This window comes from Acanthochromis polyacanthus, chromosome 17 (assembly GCF_021347895.1).
Source record: "Acanthochromis polyacanthus isolate Apoly-LR-REF ecotype Palm Island chromosome 17, KAUST_Apoly_ChrSc, whole genome shotgun sequence".
NCBI lineage: Eukaryota > Metazoa > Chordata > Actinopteri > Pomacentridae > Acanthochromis > Acanthochromis polyacanthus.
In genome coordinates this window covers 22,229,831-22,251,852 of record NC_067129.1, presented here as the reverse complement: position 1 = coordinate 22,251,852, position 22,022 = coordinate 22,229,831, and the positions used below count along the sequence as shown (strand labels likewise).

At 40.1% G+C, this 22,022-nt stretch overlaps 1 protein-coding gene across 1 annotated transcript in view; it reads right to left on the bottom strand.

The window, feature by feature from the left end:
* LOC110952294 (uncharacterized) overlaps nt 1-22,022 on the bottom strand; it is a 133,910-nt gene that overhangs the window by 54,836 nt on the left and 57,052 nt on the right. The window contains 2 exon segments of the mRNA XM_051937917.1: nt 1,306-1,442; nt 6,623-6,729. Coding sequence (XP_051793877.1) covers nt 1,306-1,442; nt 6,623-6,709 — 224 coding nt within the window. The 5' untranslated portion in view covers nt 6,710-6,729.

Here is a 22,022-nt window from a genome sequence, read left to right as displayed (position 1 = left end):
AAGAAATGGCATTCCTTCATGTTTTATCATAGTTTTTAGGAAAATCTAGAAATGTGTTAAGTATAAGTAAAGATTATTTCATATATCAAAGTCAATACCCATGAAAAATGAACAAAAATTCCTAGACAGATTAATGTCTACAAGCATAACTGCTGAGCTCTTTTTGTCGATCATCAGCCCCTTAACCAACAGAAACAAAGTCAAATAAATATTTAACAATGTATTGTAGTTTAAAGTGAGAAAGAATCCAAATTAGCTAAGTAACTAATACCTTCAACCTTCTTGCAATAATTCTAAATAACATCTAATTTCAAGAAAATTAGAGGGAGATTCTTCAGGAAATTACATTGAAATAAAGAACATTAGCAGTGATTCTAAGACATATTTACAAAAATGCTGTATATCTTTCAGCATGGTTCATCTATTTGCAGATTAGCAGTGTGATTCCAAAATGAGCCCTCTACCATCTGAAGAATGATGCTTACCTTTGAAAATGACTGTTGGCGTGAAAGAGAAATAAATCGTGCTTTAAAAATTTGGTCTTAAGTCAAACTGAAATGTAACACAAAGCAAATCTGTTTTTCCAGTGAAACTGTATTCATCCCTTTCAACAATAATAAAATTTTATCTGGTATAAATCATATTTTGGTATTTTTTGTTCCCTTTTTCTGCTGTCCTTTAGGTCTTTTGGGTGGTTGTGACTCAAAACATTGAGTGCTTTCCTTCATTGGTTCAGTCTAATCATCATAAAAGGCTAGAGTCCATACCTTTGTACAGACTATTGCTGCTTTATCAAATGTTTATTTTAAAGTCAATTTAGCAAATTCAAAGAAGTGGAAACCGAGCTGCCTTTGATGAGTGAAAGCATTTACTGAAGGTGCTCTCTGGTTTATGAATGATGCTAACTGAAAATTGAAGGAAGCTCCCTTCAAGTACAATTTCAAAAGCTTTTAGGTCATGGTTAGTTTAAGAAAACATATTAAAAACAACAGTAGTGCCTGTGGCCTTCATCGGCAAGGAGCACATCAAGTCAATTTAGTACAGTTTCTTAAAGCCAGCATTGGGCTGGAGAGAAAGTCTAACAGTTATTTTTGAAGAAGAACAAGTGAATGGAAATCCAAGGTCAGAATGGTGCACAATGTAATGTGTCAAATATTCAGCTGTATAGTCACATTTAGATGTCAAAAGGCTATGAGAGAAACAGTTGAAAACAACATTGTGTCTAAGATTTGTGTATTGTTCACTCCCAACAGATGCATAGACCTTACAACAGCATAAAAACATCTCATGGGGGATTGAACCAACCTGTAAACAGCTCTCTTGTCAGACTCAAGCTGGGCCTGGGGGTCAAGGGTCACACTGACAGAGGTATTTCCTGCTGCAGAGGCTGCTGGGATGTGGACCTGTGGGGTCTTGGTGTTCTGTTGAGTCGTCCCCGTCATCTGGCGACACATAAAATAACCACAAAATGACTTAATATTTAGAGGATATTTTTATTTTAAACTTCTAGTGGTGTTCGATTACACCATTCCAGCATGGTTGAACAAAGTGGATGTTTTAGTCTGTTGGGAATAACACAGAGGATGAAGTCCACAGCATGAATCTCCATGATGCTGTACTTTGGTATACAGTGATGCTCGGAGCTAAATGCACTGCTTCCATGCTCACAATGCCGACATCCTGGTGCAAATTTATTTATTACTCCGCCAAGGAACGGTGGAGTTATGTGACGATCGACGTACATTTGTCTGTTTGTCTGTCTGTCTGTCTGTCAGCAACATTACTCAAAAACAGATTAATGGATTTGGATGAAATTTTCAGGGAAGGTCAGAAATTACACAAAAACCAATTGATTAGATTTTGGCAGTGATGCAGCTTATAGTCTGGATCCATGCATTTGTTAAAGATTTCTGTATCTCTAAGAGATGGTGGCACGGCATCAATGTAACTATGACTGCAAGTGAACACTACGTGAGCTGCCTGCTCACAATCACATAATTGCAGTCCTACTACTAATTGACCACTGCAGATTTATTGTCCACTGGAAAAGCATACAAGGAACAATTGATTAAATTATGGGGGTGTTTCTGAGTCCCATCAATTCCCACTGCCTGCTCCATATTTAAGTGACATGATTCAATATCTGTACAAAACATACACATGAATAACACACACCTGTGCTCAATGCAAGGTCATTTTGTTTGTGGATACATCTATATTAAATGGCAACATTCGTTGTTGCCGTGATTTCTGCCACAAATTTTTTCAACATTTAAATGTCGGAAATGATACGACAGAGCAGCCTTGGCGGAGTTCTGTGCTCTCTGAGTGCTTTCCTTGTTTGTGCTTCTTGGAAAGTTTTGGACACAGTATGCATGGATAAACTCATAATCTTGAGGGGACTGTGAATGTTTGTACCTAAATTTTACATTGCTCACTTCATAATTTCACTCTGTCATTCATCAAAACACTGTCGATACATCTCACACGACACCACGCAGGCTAACCTGATTGTGGCACCAGAGATAATGTCTGGGGACGAGCAGATTTCCGCAGAGTTTACTCTCTGGTGAACATGAGTACCTGTACAACCTTGTAATCATCCTATGGTTGTTTTGGTATGCTAGTGTGGAGGAAAGTGGAGAAATTGCCAAGTAATTGATTACATCTTTTGATGTTTGATTGAAATTAATACAAATAACTGTGTATATAACACATTTTAGCTCCCCAAAAACTAAGCCACCCATCAGCTAGTCCACCCATTAATGTCAATCAGGCCAAATTTGAATATTATACGAGTACAATAGCTGGTTTATCAGCTCTATAAAATCCTGACTTAGACCTTTTCTTGTTATGTTCACATAACTGCCAGTGAGGTATAAGTAATTTCTTAATCACTTTTCAAAAGCAATAAGGTGCAACATGCATCTACTCTGTCAGACTGCAAATGAGGATGTAGCTGGAATGAATTATTGTTGCTTGACAGGTCAGTTACCTTGTAATGAAGCTGTTAAGTAAAATGAATGAGTTCGGATAGATTCAGTAATTGAACAAGACACACACAGCTTACATACAGATTGCTGTTCAATGATAAATATTCAATTTGTAATAAGAAACTGAACAGGGACTGAATCAGTCACTGTGTTCACCACTGTCCAATTTGTTTTCAGATTTCCGTAGAGCTGTATCATACATACTGCCTTCTTTTGCTGTGAAGAACCACAGCAGCATCGGTGGTTCATCATTAAAACATTACAGGGTCTCTTCAATTCTGTTGGTGTTATTTGCGCTGTGGGGTGGGCAGGACAGTGACATGCCCTATGAACACAATCCATCGTCTTCTTCATCATACACCCCGTTTTCCTCTCTCATTCATTCTCTCTCTGTAAATGAGTCTAACAACCCCCACCCCCCTTTCTTTTCTTTTTTTTTTTTTTTTGGAGTCGGGGTGGGGTGGGAGGAAGCTTCAAGTCTTAATCCCAGCACCAAATGGGAAATAAATTAGCTTCTTCACACTTAACTAGCTCTCATTTGCATTTGCCGAGTGCGCAGGCTGCAGCTCGGGAGCTTTCCCCTGGCACTAATCCTCTGGTCGAAGGCAGACAGAGGTGGTGTGGACGAGGAGAAGGTTTCGGCGGTCAGATGAACCGACTTCACTTCACCTCTACTGGGCGATCAGAGGTGTTGGACAAAAACTTGGGGCAAGGCACAGTTAGGTGACAGTAATTACACTGACCTCCTGACAGCATCACGTGCTGCACTGGGGCTTGACCTCATATTCTACCACTTTGACATACACTATGTATCACTCTTGCACTCATGTCTTAATTATTGCATGCAATTCAAACTCACGGAAGATGTGATCAGTAGTTCGTTTGTTATAGTTACTGCACCATATGACGGTGAGGTAACACTGTAACATTCTTGTTATATTGCACTGTATTGCATTATATATATATATATATATGTATTATTACAGTTATGAACAAAAAAGTACTTAGAGAGCGTAATACTCTGCCAAGGCTGCTCAGTCATTGTATGATTTCCAATGGATGAACTCTTTGTGGTCTGCAGTGGTGGATTTGTAGTAGGATCACAATCATGTGATCGTCAGCTGGCAGATGACATAGTGTTTACTTGCAGTTATAGTTGTAGTAACGACGTGCCGCTATCTCGCAATGATACAGAAACTTTTAACAAATCCATGGATCCAGAATATAAGTCACATCACTGCCTAAATCTAATCACTTGGTTCTTGTGTCATTTCTGACCTTCCCTGAAAATTTAATCCAAATCCGTTAGTCCATTTTTGAGTAATGTTGCCGACAGACAGATAGACAGACGGACAGACAAACCTACGTCGATCGTCATATAACTTTGCCGCATTCCTTGATGGAGTATATTTTAAACAATGGTCATGCTCGTTTGTATTTCTGTAAGCCAATCACAATTATCTTGGGCAGGACTAATAACAGGGTGCACAGGGTGCACTGAAAATAGTGACGGGGAATTATTTTTGGTGAAAAATTTGCATGCAATGGGATAAGCACTGCAACTGCAATGGACAACTGACCAAAAGAACTACTAGCTGGGCTGTCTCACAGCACAATCCAAATCCTTTGCAAAAGTCCAATTTTGAGTAATGTTGCGAACAGACAGACAAACCAATGCTAATCGTCACATAACTCCATTATGTTCTGTTTATGATTATAGCCTTGGACCCTGGATCTCTTTTACAGCTCTAAAAAGGATTTTGCATTGTTACATTATCTTTCGATTTCATGACTTTTCCTAATTGCTAATAAACATGATTTTAAACATCTGATTCAGATGTCACTGCAGACAATAAATTTATACATCTCTCAGGCATGGTTTGAGGTGAAGTCAGGGATTCTAGGTGTCTGTTCTGTGTGTGTGTTGAAAAATCCAGTGTTTATGCACATCTCTGGTTCTGTAAATGGGAAATGAAATGGTTTGGCTAACTATCTAAATACGCAAACTAGCCATATAAAGAATCTTTCTGCAAAAATTGCAGACTCCACCTTTAAATACAATCGACATGCATCTGCTACATTTGTGACCCACTGACAGTAGTTTTTTCTTTTACACAAGACAACCCGTCCAAAATTCCAAATCAGTCTATTTGGATTTAGTTAGAACAGCTTGTTCATATAAAGTTAGACAGAGAGTTAAACCTCCCTGGGGTCTAGCAGACGCAAAACAACAGTGTCATACATCAGTGAGCCAAAACATTCTGATCACCCACAGATGAAGCCATCCATCCATCCATTCTCTATACACCGCTTTATCCTCACTAGGGTCGCGGGGGGTGCTGGAGCCTATCCCAGCTGACTCGGGCGAAGGCAGGGGACACCCTGGACAGGTCGACAATCTGTCGCAGGGCTACATATACAGACAGACAATCACTCTCACATTACAAATAAGGCCAATAACACCAATTCAAGTGCAGCAACTGCTCATGTTAGGATCTGGGACATAGAGTGCAATAACATGAACATATTCTTATTTTTTATTTTTCTATATTTAATACTATAAATATGTATACTTCTGCTCTTAAGGAGAAAGTATAGGTCTGTGCTGCTGTTTTTGTACTGTTTTTTCTGTCTTTGCTGCTGCAACACTGCAAATTCCAGGCTGTGGGATCAATAAAGGATCTATCTATCTATCTATCTATCTATCTATCTATCTATCTATCTATCTATCTATTATTTCTGATTAATTTAGTGTCATCTCCATTGAAAAAATGCTTTTCTCGAAAAAAAAAAAAAAAATTTCTACCATTCAAACTTTTGAATCAGTGTATCTATACGAGGGAAAATGCAAAGCTGATTGTCATACTCAGCTGGTTGGATGTTGGATACATAGACGTAAGGACCTGAGCCACTTTGACAAGAGCCAAACAGTCAGACAAATGTGTTGGAGCATCTTCAAAAATGCTCGTTTGGTTTGTCAAACCGTGAATGTGTTGGAAAGTGTCCGATACTGACTGGATCGAACTCCCAAGTTGGTGGACTTAATGGTCTCCTGCTCGTGTCTTATCAGTGTTTTATGATCCTTCATTCTTATGTTGTCACCTTAAAATGAAACCAAATGTACAAATCCAGTTTGTAACAAAGGAGATGTTTCAGTACTTTTCTGCATATTGAGAAGAAGGTCAGGAAAAAAAAGCAAAAAAAGATAAACAGGCACTTTTTTGTTTCTGTGTAACTGAAATGCTGAGAGAGGTTGCTCTAAAATCATACAAGCAAACCACAAGTAAATGTAACATTTTTCGAATTTATTTATGCCAAAAAAAAGTACCAATCCACGCTCAGGTTGTGGGGGAAATCATTGTCAATTATTATCTATCAGCCTTAGAAATTATTCATCAGCCTAATATCACTTAAAGCTGATCTGTTTTAAACCAATTGTCATCAGATCCTGGCTTATATTTATGGGTTGATAAATACAGGTGGATTGCCGTTTTCCAAATGTGCCTTAAATCATTTGGAACAGTCCAGATAACATACGGAAATCTATTTAAAATAAAGAAAACTGTCTCAGCCCCCATACAATACGCAGCTGGCTGAGGTTTGTTGAGTGGGCGGGTTGGTGCCCTCACCTGTTGGCTCTCCTGGTACGATGGTGGAGGAACACTCTGGGTGGCCATCATTGTCACTGCAGGTGCTGGGGACACATGTTGCATCATGGGACAGCTTCACATCGAGACTGGGAAACACACGGAAAAAAGACACATAAATCCAGTGCAAGCAGTGATTGTAAATTCTATTACAGCAGCAGCCACCAGGTGCTGCTATGATTAAATAATAGGAGATGGCATTCTCACACACATCACCTCACTCTTCTTCTCCTGTCTCCACTTACTAATTTATTTCTTTGCTCTGTCTCCCCACAGTCTGCCTCTGCATGTGTTGCATGGAGCTGACAGAACAGTCAAGATGATGTATTAATGCCGAGTGATCTAACAAGGCTACCAAGCAGAAAGAAAACAATGCAGCACAAACTCAATCATGGAGCCCTTTTCAGAAATACTTTACATAGCAGCAGGTTCATAATGACACCACAAACAAACCCGACTACTTGTTTACCAATTACAGACAGCTATGCTTGTTTACTAATTGCAGCTGGCTTTAAAGCAATGCATCGTGGTGGAGTCACCTTGGTCGTCTCTATGTGTTGGCTGCTGCTGTTGTTGTTGCGCTGTAACCAAGCCAATCAAGGAGGCTAATTAGGGCTCTTGTTGGTGGGCTAATTGCTATTGGCCGGGACCCCACAGGGCTGAGGGCCATACCCTGTGGAACTCCACTGTAACCGTCACCCCCACCTCTACTGAAGGAGCTAATTGGTTCGGGGGTACATTACACACACGCACACACACACACACACACACACACACACACACACACACACACACACACACACACACCCTACCAATGATCCAGCTTACTATAGACTAGCACAGCTGGATCTCCCTCCTGAAGCTACATATAACCTGTGTGTATTTATTGCATGAAAATCTCCTGGAAATGTGACCTGAAAGGAAAAAATATATATACACTACTGTTCAAAAGTTTGGAGTCACCCAGACAATTTCATGTTTTTCATGAAAACTCACACTTTCATTCATGTGCTAACATAATTGCACAAGGGTTTGCTAATCATCAGTTAGCCTTTCAACACAATTAGCTAACACAATGTAGCATTAGAACACGGGGAAAATAGCTTAACCTAACTGACAAAATACTAGGGAATTACAAGTTGAACAGTCTTAACAGTATAGTATAATGTAACAGACAAACAGTTGAAATCAATGCTGAAAAGGTAAATGTAAAAATAGATAATAAAATGGTTGAAACAGTTAAAAGAAATGTACAATGAGGTAAAATAACCAGATACAAATATGGATAAATCGTTAAAATTGTCAGCTATATATCAGGGATTTAGCACTGTTAAATGGTGAAAAAAATACTGGAGTAGAAATGGGGAGCTGAGCATTGAGGCGTCAATAGTGGTGGTTAAAGGGTTAGTAGCTGAATCTTTGAAATAGTGGGCTAAAAATTGTGGGCAAGCAGTGCAAACAGGTAACCAAGACAAATAGTGAAAAAGATAAAGGGGCAATGGGTTGAAGCAGGTAACTGTAACGTGGGAATCGTTGAAATAGATTGTTAAAATAGTAGAATGTTATAGATAAATGGTTAAAACATGGACATATAGTATAGTTTTCCATGAAAACTCAAAATTTTATTCATGTGCTAATCTAATTGCACAAGGGTATTCCATAGTCTTTCAACACCGTTAGCTAACACAGTGTTCTATTAGAACACAGGAGTGATGGTTGCTAGAATTGTTCCTCTGTACCCCTATGAAGATTAATCAATAAAAATCAACCGTTTCCAGCTAGAATACTCATTTACCACATTAATGATGTCCAGACTGTATAGCTGATTTTTTTAATGTTCATTGAAAAAACTGTTTTTGTTTTTTTTTTTAAATTAAGGACATTTCTACGTGACCTCAGACTTTTGAACGGTAGTGTTTATACAATTTGAATGAATGTGAGGCTAAACTTTATTAAACATATGGTTATATTTTCCTTCTTTCAACCAAGCTGTGATCTCCCAAATTGACTGACGTGCAGAGTTCAATATGGTGCTTTAAACGAGTGTTGATTTGATGGTCCGCATCAGTGTCTAAAGTCCAAGTGTTCACTGGATAGCTGGAGCTGCTGGAGTTATTGGAAAAATGCCTTATAATGCCACATAAAGCCTTGTGTGGTCATGAAGGCAGGCAGCAATTACAATGGACTGGTGCACTTGGACTGAATGGTATTGACCTGGAGGAAAGCGCTTGATTATAAGCTAGTGAAATGGAACTGGAATATCTGAGCAAAATCTTTGCACCAGTTGCAACATCCGTTCAGAGCTACCGCCTCAAGAAATAAAAATGAGCAGTAAATCCGCCTGACCGCTAAAGCTGAGGATTTGTGCCTGTGAGGTTACGGCCTGATGAAGAAGAACTATTACTAGAAGCCATCCAGCAATGGGATCACATATGCAGTATTCATGGCTCAGACCACACCTTCATTTTGATGAAAATCTGTGCACGGACAGTGACGTTGCTTATTTTTGCTGAATATTTGATTAGTACATTTGATCAAGCACAGTTGACTAAATGGATTTTTTGACTGAACTGACTATATGGATTTTCATAGAGGCAGGGGGGGTGTGGTAGCTCCTGGTACAGTGAGTGGCTCCTGGACCACAGTTTAACCCTTATGATACACAAACACAGACTGACAAGGTAAAAGACCGCCAGAGTGATGCTGCAACTGCAGAATACATTTGAGTCTCAAACAAAGACCGCGGCTATACAACAAAAAAAGTACCACACAAAAATACACAAGGTACAATGAGACACACTAAGTAGGAATATGACAAGAACATTAATAACAATGTGTTTAATTGTAGTTATAATGAACACTTTCACAGCATTATTACACAGCACTCTTGCTTCCGGCACGATAAAGCTCCTGCTGATATTCCTCCTATAGCCTCCTGTATGCTGAACCCTGTGCTGCTTGAATAAAAATCACTTCTTTGCAGTAGTCTTTTAGGCTACGTGTACCAGACAGGAAGGGATGCGAACATCTCTTCTTTTCCTTCTTCATCGGGACACTACATGACAGACGCTCTCTGCCAATGAGCTCATTGCCCACTGAGACCTGGACCCTGACAATGTCTCTGAAAGGAAGTCAGCGACAAGACAACGGGCTGAGACTCCTCTTCATTTGAGTGGCATCTGAATCCACCGCTGTTGCCAACATTCTGATGTTAAATAGTGGTTTGATTTCTAATTTGGGGTTTTAGCTGCAAATCTGCATGTTTTATCGTGTCATGCTGTTCTTGTGTCTGCTGTGCATGAATGTGTATGTATTCAGTGCAGCAGTATATGAGCATGACTGTTTGCGCTGCGTGTGTTCACACTTGTCTGTGTGCCATGCGCATGTCTCTGCAAGTCACTTTGTGTACTGATTGCGTCTTCTGGTTTCTGTTCTCATTCCAACTGGTATCAGCTGAAAGGCATCTTCTCTGTTATCAGTCCTCATTTTAATTGCAAATGCAGCGAGCGTGTTAGTGATTAAATGGAAAATTGCACATTAATTGATGAGACTGAAGATAAAGCAATTCCAATTACCACACAGTATTTTAGGCGTCCTCTCAAGTTTCGCCATCCCTCGAAGGAACAAGCCACCAAACGCCAAATTTGAGCAGGCAATCATGCATCCATAAGTATACACACACAGACACATAACGTGTGCACAAACACATGCCATACCACGGCTGCTGAAGCGTGAATGTAAATACAAGAACAGACAAGTACACTGCAAAAAAATACCAACAAACAAGACAAGAAGACATTTCATTTCAACACGCCAAAAAAAAACTTCCACCGTGAATCTCAAAGTACAAATCTAGCAGACAATAACCACCTGGCAACCACTTTCTCTGAACTCACTAAAGGTGTGCAGTTACACAATAAGTTGTAAAATTCATTTTTAGTACAAATGACATGTTTGTTCCTCAACAAAGGCCTTTGAATTATTACAGAGTTCATAATGCATATCAATTGAAAAGTGCCTGTAGTCACAATCAAAATTCAAAAGCAAGCATAAAATGAAAAATGAGAAGTAGGCATAAAATTATTCTAACAAACATCAAAGGGTTTTGTGAATTTGGATTGGAGGCAGTTGTACTCTTTCATCGGAATCTGTGCAGCAAGAAACACTTCTATTCACCATTCAATTTTCCAACAATTCTCAAGCATAGAATGGGCCTCTGCTGTATTGATGTGAGGTTAGTCAGTGGCATAGCTGCAGTTTCACCCCATTTACCTACAGCATTGAAATGAAAATTCATATCTCATCACATGTGATGTGATCACTGCCTGTGGCCTCCACACTTCAACTATGTCTCAAGCTTTCTTTTGTCTGCTTTGACTTGAAGGAAGTGTTCAACTTCTATTAAACGTGGAATGAGAATCCTTCCTACCATAGTCCAAGGTGATAAAAAGAAACTTTAAACAGAAAGCAGCATCATGGTAGCCTAGCCGCGCTAGACCCATGCTCTGAAGACGCAAGGGTCTAGGGCCGCTCGACAGCGAGGGAGGCGGGCTAAACGGTTGTCTATCAAATCACTCTGCAGCAATTGGGTAGGTATACAACCAATCAGCGCAACGAATAGGCTCCGAGAGCGCCGGAAAATCAGAGGATACAGTAGTTCGGTGAAGCCTTATTTATACAGTCAGTGGGTGAAGCTCAAGTATATTACAGACATGTTAACAGAAAGATTATTCAGAGTCGGTGCTAATGGAGCTCAACAATTGTTGTCGTTTTTGTTGTCGACCCTGGCAGAGAATTAAATTCGTTGCCGTGGGTTGTCTAGCACGGCTAGGCTAGTTGTTTCCGGTTGTTTCTGTCAGAATCGTCGTGCCTCTGTCGTCACTTAGTTACGCCCGCCTTCTGACTCTACACTTCATGGTGATTCGTCCGGCCGGTTTTAGGAGCATCCAACCTCGAGCCTTATGGAGGGTAACTAGGCCCACCCTGGCAGAGAATTGAATTCGTTGCCGTGGGTTGTCTAGCGCGGCTAGGCTAGCATCATGGAGCACGTTTCTCACATTCTAAACTGTGACCTAACAGGGGTGTTGCACCAGTTCATTAATACAGGCAGATTTGTGGTACATAAAGATGTAGCTTTCTCATGTTGAATTGCTAACACTTCATGCGGTGAACAGAAGATGTAGAGAAGAGGTCATATGAGGATTGGGTCTTCATATGTAAAACTGAAAATAACCATGTTTCTGACTAGGCTATTTCATGCAACTACTGTGATGTTCTGATTTTAATAGCAATGACCACAACTAACTCTCCAACCAAACTATGCAAAGCACAACTGTGTCTGGCTAAATGCTATCATCAGCTCATTAACATGAAGGCAAAATGTTTATTAAGTTAGCATGTTAATCCTCAGTTATGTTATGTAATTATTTTTCAGGTATATGAACAGCTTTGAAGCCTGAGGTGATGGTGGAGAAAATTGGAACTTGAGCAATTTTAGACATTTAAGCTAGCACACCAATAAACATACCCTGTGTTATTGTCTATTTTACTCTAAGTGTGATCAGAATTTACTAAATTAACTTCATTCTTTGTTCAAAATGTCTTGAAAATGGTCACTGAGACTATAAACTCATTAGCAAATGTTTACTGAGGCAAGAAATCAAGCGAGAAAGATACAATACGTATGTGCAACTGGATCTTTAAAATAGCACAACTAATCCCTGTACCAAATGCAATGTAAATTGCTCCTGTAGTTGTTGAGATTTTTTTTTAAATTTGGGATCAAAGCGAATAAGAAAGCCAATTTGCTGGTTAAGGTAAAACACAAGTGCATGTGAATATGTTCATAGTAGGACATGCCTGTGTGTCTCAGTAGCTGTTTTTGTTTTGTTTGTTTGTTTTATTCGATGATTTACTGTGGTTACACTGATTCTGTGCACAGGACGGATGTGATGCATGGAAAGAAAATTAAACTCATCTGAACCCTGTGGACTGTATTTTATCTGACTCTTAATAAAACATCGAACCAAGATTTAGACCTTAAAATAAATCATGTTGATATTCATGTATATATTTATCTACTCATTTATCATTTATGCATTTAGTATTGATTAGCCAACCAAGAGTTCAAAAAGCCCTACACTGTCTACAACAGACTTGAAGATTCCAGTCAGAATCACAGGCAAGACAGTCCATTTGCTTTCATTTCAATTTTTTTTGTTTTTTTTTAGAAATAACGAAATAATTTCACAAGGGCCATCTAGAATGCAAGAAGAAATTAGCCCAGTCCCCTAGATGCCAATTTCTTAAGAACCAAAACAACAACAGCACTAGTGCCTGTGTGACTTAACTAGTGATCGACTGGATCTGTTTTTCAGAAACCAGACGCTTTCCATAAATAATATCCTGCGCATATTCATGAAAACAGAGACAGCGGGCCAGTTGCACACTCAAGGCTAGATTCAACTCCACTCTTTGAATGTTGGAACCGTGACAGATGGCAACACTTTAAACCATTCTCATACCTGATCTGATATCATGTGTACGTACACGTGTGAAAGAGAGAACCAGCCACGGCCAGCCTTTCTGTGTACATTCTCTCATCAAAATCTCATTTAATCTGTCCTGTTTGAATTTGTTGGTTAAGAGGTTGACCTGCAAATGCAATGAATAATATTTGGAAGTGGATATGTCACCTTGGTCAGATATTATGCATCTTGATGCCCTGCAAGAGAGGAAGATGAATAAATAAATCAGGTGTTTTTGAATATGAGTAGGATCTAATCATCGCCTTATTGTCAGGCCTGATTTACAATGCAAACACCAGGAGGCAAGGCCTTGATGGCGTTGAGTAAAATGGTGGAGGGAAGGGCAGAATGGTAATGAGATTGGCGCTGGGAAAGAGGGGGGTCCTGTGTACACATTTGTGGTCCTACTCGTCGCAGAAAATCGGAAAACACACAGATCAGAGCACAAACACCGCGCGCACACACGCGGGAATGGGCATGCATGCAAACACAGGCATGTATATTAATGCACAAATGCCAACACTAAACACAAAGATCGCAAAGCTTCAACCAGTGTCATCCTGAGGGCAATAACACACTCACTGTCTCCCACTCTGCCGTACAAGCACAAATACATCTGTACACACTCATACACACACGCACATGCTGGGACTCAAAGGTTCGAGTGCATACACAGCCGGAGGCGAAGAGAGTCGAACCACTGGTCTTAGGGCTACAAATCCCCCCCAGGCTAAAGTGAGCTCCACGCATACTGCAGTCAGGACCCAGTCCACACTCCCAGACCACCTCATTAACCCGAGCCAGCAGCCCTCCCTCCACCCGGCCAACCTCGCAACACTCTGCTCCTCACCAGCCCACACTTACAATTCATACTAGTATCATTTATTCATCTGCTCTTGTTGATTGGACTCATCCTCACCCACAAGATAGATGAGGCGTGGATTTGAGGCTTGGTGAAGGACGTTTCAGCACTGTTCTGGACATTGTTAACTCTGGGTTTAGTTAAGATCACAACGAGTGTGTCGAGACACAGCAAACTGATGTGGGGCCGTTGCTTGAAAGCATTTGTCTCTTGGGTCAAAAGGGAGGAATTTGTATGTGATTCTGTATCTCTGCAGCGTTCTGGAAGTTGCTCAGTCTTGCCTCACTGCAAACACTGCTGTGACGGATACGAAGCGAGATGTTCTTTTGCCAAAATAAAACACAGAAAGGAGTGCGTCCTTCTGTGGGGACTGCTTGGTCCTGTTTTGTCACAAAAGGAAGAAAAAACTTCGCATCCATTCACCATAGAGGTTCAGCATTAAAAAAAACAAGCTCAGAAATAGGTACAGAACTACAAGGTTAGATCCTCACGAATAAGCTTCACCCTTCAGCAGCTAAATGAAGAGGTTTTTTTTTTAGTAAACCTGCATTATAATTGCTGGCATGATGCTTTTGTCAGTAAAGAACATGGAGCCATTCGGCGTTTTTTCTCTTTTCCCTCCCCAGGTTGACTTCACTCCAAAGGTTCCTCTCACATGTCCTTATCAATTTCCAATGACATTTTATACTTGAATTTAAATCTATAACCTTTCGGGTTTATTCTTTCATGCTGAACTTCTTAATGAACGTCCTTCACATATTCAAATATGCCCCACAGCTTTAATGAAGACACGAGGATTTCCCTGGGGTACGACAGTTTGCAAGATTCACCGCTTTCTTTCTAACTGCCGACAATGGCGTCAGGGCTCCAGTCTGACTGCAATTCTTGTTTTCTTTGTATTTATGCAAATGTTTGTTTGGATATTACAGATTCCAGTTTGATTGTGTTGCTTCCTGCTTTTAAAAATTACATTAGAAAGTCTCAAATAAAATGGTTGGTGGTAAAACTAAAGTACAGTGGAAACATTTTTTGGAATTCCCCAAGGACAGGTGGTTTGCATGTAAATAACCTTATTAACATAGCTAAAAGCCCTTCTTATAATGAGGTGCATTTTTGTCAGAAGAGGCTAAACATGTAAGACAAAGATGAAAAGAACATTCGGGCTGCAGGTAAATGACTGCCGTCTTTACTAATCCATAACAAGACCCACCTGATTTATCACCTTTTTATAACTAAAAAAAAAAAGATAAAATATTCCAAACCATATGGGAAACTAGCAAATTCACACAACTAACAATAGTTCGGATGTTTCTTATGGACAATAATGCTTGTGTTTTCTGTGGTGTTTGTTCTGTTCTGTCAATTTACTACAGCATGAAAAGACTGAAAAAATATCTTTAACATCGTGTATCTCAGATTTATACATAGCAGGGAAGCTAGCTAGGATACCAACAGATTGTAGTTCTTAAATGGTTGTTTGTCAGTCCCCTGAAATTTAGGCACTTATATTACTGGATAGAAACAACAGGCTGATCGGCAGACAGGAGAGTAGGTACTTCATCAGGTAGGCCATCTGAACAGCAACCATTCAACACAACTACAAGTACAGGTATATAATGCAAATTTAGCAGAAGAAGTCATTTTATGTATTCCACTTTATTACTCCACCAAGGAAAGCGGCGGAGTTATATGACACTGGTTTGACTATCTGTCTGTATGTCTGTTAGCAACATCACTCAAAAACGGACAAACAGATTTGGATGAAATTGTTTCCGACCAGGGAAGGCCAGAAATAACTCAAGGACCACCTGATTAGATTTTGGCAGTGATGCGGCTTACTTATAGTCTGGATCCACCGATTTGTTAAAGATTTCTGTATTGTTGTGAGACAATGGGATGGTGTCACTGTAACTATGACAACAAGTGAACACGACATCAGCTGCCTGCTGACGATCACATGATTGCGATCCTACTAAACATCGACCCCTGCAGACTTATCGGGACTTATCCATTGGAAATGATACAAGGAATAATTGATTAAATTGTGGGGATGTTTCCAAGTCCCATCAATTCCCACCACCCGCTCCATGTTTAGGTCATGCAATTCGGTATCCGTGTATAACATACACATGCATAATACATGTCTGTGCTCAGCGCAAGGTCATTTTGTTTGTGGGTACATCGACATTAAATGGCCACATTCTATGTTGCCATGATTGATCATCATTAACTATGAAACAAATACTGCTTTCATACAGAAAAAATGCTGCATTTCTAACAGTACCATATGGGGGAATGAACAGCCTTGGTGGAGTACTGCGCTCTAGATGCTTTTCTAGGTCTGATTGCAACTTATTTAAATTACAACTGTAACAGAATACGAGCTGCAGCCAATCCAAACCAGGATAGAGCACACCATCAGCAGTTCAATACTACAAGCTTTGGTCGAGGAGAGGTGAAAAAGCAGCTTTCATCATAGATACAGAATTTATTAAATGAAGAGCACAAGATGCCAGTCAGCAAAGTTCTGTCAGACTTTCTAGTGGTGATCTCAGAGGATGTGATGAGTCTCTGAACCACTTCTCAGGAGGGAAAACAAGGCCAAACACTAGGGGTGGACTACAACAGAGCAGCAATCACAGTGCATGAAGAAGGTTGTATTTATTGATGAATTCCAGTTAGAGATTGGTGGCAGTAACAGAACGCCGTAGGTAAGCAGACTACCAGGAGAGAAATGATACTGTCCACATTACCTCAGCTTCACAGAAGGTTTATGGGACTCTTGAAGACCAAGAGAGTCAAACATTCCTGACATAACAAGAAGCTGTGTATTAGATACTGGATGTTTGATATGTGTGCATCACAAGATTATTACAACAATCAATATTTATTACAACATTGCTTCACAAGATTATTACAATAATCAATATTTTTTTTACAGACATCCTCTCGACTTTATTACAAACTGCCCCAACAGCCGAGTAAGCACTCATTAATGTGAAACCAGATTCCCACTGGCTACGACTCAAATATGCCAGCATAGAGGCTTGTTTTGTCCTAGAAGGCTGCAGCACACTCCTCATTCCTCGTACATAAAAAATGATAACAAGAACATGGACATGCTCTGCTACATATACAACACACACGTGGCAAACAAGGTGCACGGCCACCAAACGGCTGTCGGACCTGCTTCAGTGAACTTATTTTTGTTTCAGCTGTGTCGTGATAAATTTACACAAACTGGCGCTGCATCATTTCCTAAAACAAACACACAAACACAGGCACATGCACACACACTCCTGGGAAGAGGGTGGGTGGGGTGGGTGGAGAGTGCCAACACTGCGCTCTCCTCCACCAACAAAAATAGCACTGCAACAGCGTCTGTACGGTACAAAAGGCTCAGAGAACCACAGATGAGACGATGGTTGGTAGAATGTAGATTTCAAGCCATATTCATTAAATGACAAGTCTAATGTTTTATGTCTTTCTTGACAATAAATGCAGCGAAACACCAAAACCGAGTGTTGAATCACTCGGAAGGCTCGGTATCTGATATCTTATCTGACTGTGCCGTTGAGCCCAATAAGCTGCATCGCTACCCTCGGTAACATGTTCAGTTTTTACACAACACTGCTACCTCTTCCAGGAGTGATCAACCAAGATCATAATCCACCCTCTGAAGAACACTGAACAACAACTGTGTGCATGGCTGGACTGCAAGGAGAAAGTCAATGCTCTCCAGAAAGAACAGTACAACCCATCTGCTGTTTGTTAAAGATCATGTGGACAACTCAGAAGGGTATTGAGACAACTTTTTTTGCTGGAGGATGAGGCTAAAAATAAAAAGAGAAGCATTATGTTTGGGGAAAGGAAAACACTGCATTCCATCCTAACAACCTGATCTCAGCTCTGAAACAGGATGGTTGTGGAATCATTGTTTGGGCCTTTTTAGCTTCATCTGGGCCTGGATGGCTTGCTGCATTGATGGGACAATGAATTCTGAATTATAAAGAAAAATAGCAGCACATCTGTGAACTGTGAACTAAAGTTCAAGAGAAAGTGAGGCCTCCAGGAAGAAGACGACAGTGAGCACAGAAGTTGTTCTATCAAAGAATGGTCAATGAATCAACTTGCCAAATCAAACTCCTGACACTAGTCCGATCATAATGTTGTGAAAGGACCTTAAGCAAGCAGTTTACATTAACATATCTACAAACATCCCAGTTGTAACCATTATGTATGAAGAAATGGGCGAACATTTCTCTAGGCCGTTGTAAAAGACTTCTCAACAGTTACTGTAAATGCTAAATTGCAGTTACTGCAGCATAAGAAGGTCACACCAGATAAAGTTGACACTTTTCACAATCCAAAGTTGCCTTTGGATGTTCCATGAGCAACGATGAAAAGGAACCCACTCCAAAAAAGGGAAGGGGGGATAAAAACCTCCGATCGAACCAGGCTCAGGGAAGGCAGCTACCTTCCTCAACCAGTTGGAGTGAAAGTGAGGATGAGGGTGATGGGGATGTAGAGATACGTGGCCATGTGTGCTCTGTAATGGACTGGTGGCCTGTCCAAAGTGTCCATTGCCTTCACTCTAAGTCAGCTGGGATAGACTCCAGCCCCCATGATCCTACAGAGGATAAAGCAGTGTATAGATAATGGATGGATGGATGTTTAGGAGTAACCCTGGGGTTGGATCTATTTTGCATACACTTCCATTCAGAAGTTTGGGGTCACACAGACAGTTTCATGTTTTCCATGATAACTCGCCCTTTTATTTATGTGCTAATATAATTTTACAAGGGCTTTCTATTCATCAATTAGCCTTTCAACACCATTAGCTAACACAATGTAGCATTAGAACACAGGAGTGATGGTTGCTGGAAATGCTCCTCTGTACCTCTATGCAGATATTCCATTAAAAGTCAGCCATTTCCAGATAGAATAGTCATTTACCACATAAACAATGTCTAGGCTGTATTTCTGATTAATTTAATGTTATCTTTATTGAAAAACATGCTTTTCTTTCAAAAGTAAGCACATTTTTAGTGACACCAAACTTTTGAAAGAGTGTACATTTTTATTTTTTATTCTCATGGTTTTGTACAGACCGTGACTATCAGCAAACATATTACAAAATAACACCCGTGTGGAATACAACATGTTTGAATATCTAAGAAAAAAGTTCACTGTAAATTCAAATTGCTTCTGACGCAAATTGCTGGGCAGTGGTCACTGCTGTCGAGAGCAAGTATATCTGGTGCAAAGCTAATTGTGGGGTTCGTTGTCAGAATGATGGAAGTGCGGTATGCTTGCTTTGTCAATCAGTTGAGATGTAATTAATTCAATTCACATATCCTGTAGTTTGTCTGCTTTGATAACCAGTCAATATTAATGTCTTCAATAATAAGCTGTACTGTTGATGCATAAGATGAGAATAATTTCACTGATATCCAAAGCAGCATAATCTTTTCTTTTTTTTTTTAATGCAGTGATGAAGCATTGAGTGGGCGGACAGAAAAACACGTTGCTGTTCCACACACATCTAAATGAAGTACAACCAGAAATGTAAATGTCTTCATTGGGAGTTTTGACAATAAGGGCTTCTGTTAGATTACAGACAGATGTAGTCAAACACAGAAACAGTTGCCTACATCTGTGAACAGTAAATAACAACCTAACTATTGTTCATTTTATTACACAAACTCGTAAAATGGATCAGAATGGAAGAAAACAGTTTGTTGGTAAATACAACAGAAGATTATTCATAGAAAGAGGTAAAGTGATTGTTCATCATCTGCATAAATAATTTGTATAAAAAGGCAATAAATGAAAGAATTTTTCCATAACAGTTTTAAAATACTAAACTCTGCTTGACCCCATGTCCAGGACATTTGATCAGTGTGAACATCGTGTACTGTACCACGTGGAAAAGGACGAATGGGGTCCAAATTAAGCATATTCAGGTTCAGAACAAACAGGTTTGAGAGTTAGCTTTACCAAAATCAGGAAATATATACCGCTGATGAGGGTATGATGTCAACATTACTCAACTGTGTGTCACTTTTGCAAATGCGGTCACTGCCAAAGAATTGCTCTGGTCTCATCTTGAAACTGAACGTCTTCAAGAAAATCATACCCCGCCACAGCAAACCTCAATCAAAGAACTGCAGAACTTCATATCTATCTGCAAGTTAAATTTGCCGTCACTCTTTAGTAGGAATCAATGGACTTAGAGCTGACAGCCATAGAGAGGGAGGCCAGAAAACACTGAGCAGACTGAGCCATTATTACATTTAGATTTATTTGACAAGAAAAGCACCCAGAAAGCGCAGTACTCCGCCAAGGCTGCTCAGTTTTTGCATGACTTCCGATGGATGAAATTTTTAAAAAATTTGTGGTCTGCAGCAGTCGATTTGTTGTAGGATCGCACTCGTGATCGTCAACAGGCTGCTGACGTAGTGTTCACTTGTCGTCATAGTTACAATGACGCCATGCTGTTCTCTCGAATGATACAGAAATATCAATACCGAATCGTGTCACCTAAATATGTAGCAGGTGGCAGGAGTTAATGGGACTTGGAAACAGCCCCACAATTTCCAAAACATGCTGACGTAATTGCCGATTCTAAATTGTTCATAGATGTGAATATGAGTGTGATTGTTTGTCTCAATGTGCAGCCCTGTGGTGGACTGGCCCTAATGAAGATTAAGCAGTGTATAGAAAACAGATGGATGGATGGATGGATGGATGGACAGATGGACGGATGGATGGAAAATCAAAATGATCACAAGAGGCATATAGTAACAGTAACAGTGTCACTGATCCCTTCGATTTAACCTCCGAAGACCCGATCTTTGGTTGGGTTTACATTTTATTATTATTGTTACTATTACTGATATTATTATTGTTGTTGCTATTATTAGTATTACCAAGATTTGGAGCACAGAGGTGGCGTGAAGGGAACTTTTGTTTAAGCCTTCCTGTTTTCTATATCAAAGATATTCATAGGGGTTTAAGTATTAAATGTGTACACATGCACTCCCGCATGTGTCTTGTGATCCATTCAGCTGCGTTCTGCCAACTCCAAGAATAGCAGCTGAGGCATTCTGATGTTGAAAAGGTGGTGCAGGGCCGAGCGTCTGCGTCCTGTGGTCGACACACGCGCGGGAGCAGCATTTCCTCTGCTAAGCTGATAACCATCAGAACACTGAAGGTAGAAAAATTCAAGCTGAAATTGGAATGGCCAAGCTCATGGAGGGGAAATGTAATCTACAAGAGTTTCCCCGCCGAATCCTTTCCAGGCCCTTTGCTCTGCTTCTCTTTCCGTCTCTTCCCCTCACCACCACCACCACCTCTTCACTGCTCCTCTTCCTCTGCTGTCATGTTTGCCCGCACATACATTGTGCAGCTTATCGGCCGTTGCATCTGTGAGGTTAGTTTTTAAAAAAATGGATACCTCCTTATCAGAGTGAGAGAGTGCCATCCGTGTCACTCCAGAACAACTTTAGCTACTGGTGGGGCAACGTGGCATTCAAGTGATAAATGTTAACTTTATAAACATGCAGGGTGTCTTATTTCCTTAAACATTAAACTCTTTACTGAAGAAATTATATAGTCCTGTATGTACAATGTATGTGCTTTAATGCAGAGTCAATGACTAAAACTGAAAATAAAATAAATTAAAAATGATATAAGCAATGATAATACACCGTTTCCCTACAATAATGCCAGTAAAACTTGCAGGACAGAGCAGATAAAGTGAAGTGGGTTATTTGGCCATGTGGCGTAACAGGTTTTCATGTAAGAATTATTGTTCCATCTTAAGTCTGCAGTATTCTGACTATGGCCAAAGGGTTTAATAGAAGCACAGAGCAGTAAACACTCATCAGCCAGTGCTTAAAGCTAATTGCTAGTTACTTGTGTTGAATTTCCTAAAGAAACAATCGAGATGGCGATGCGGTTTCCAATCACAGAAGGCACTGATAAACAC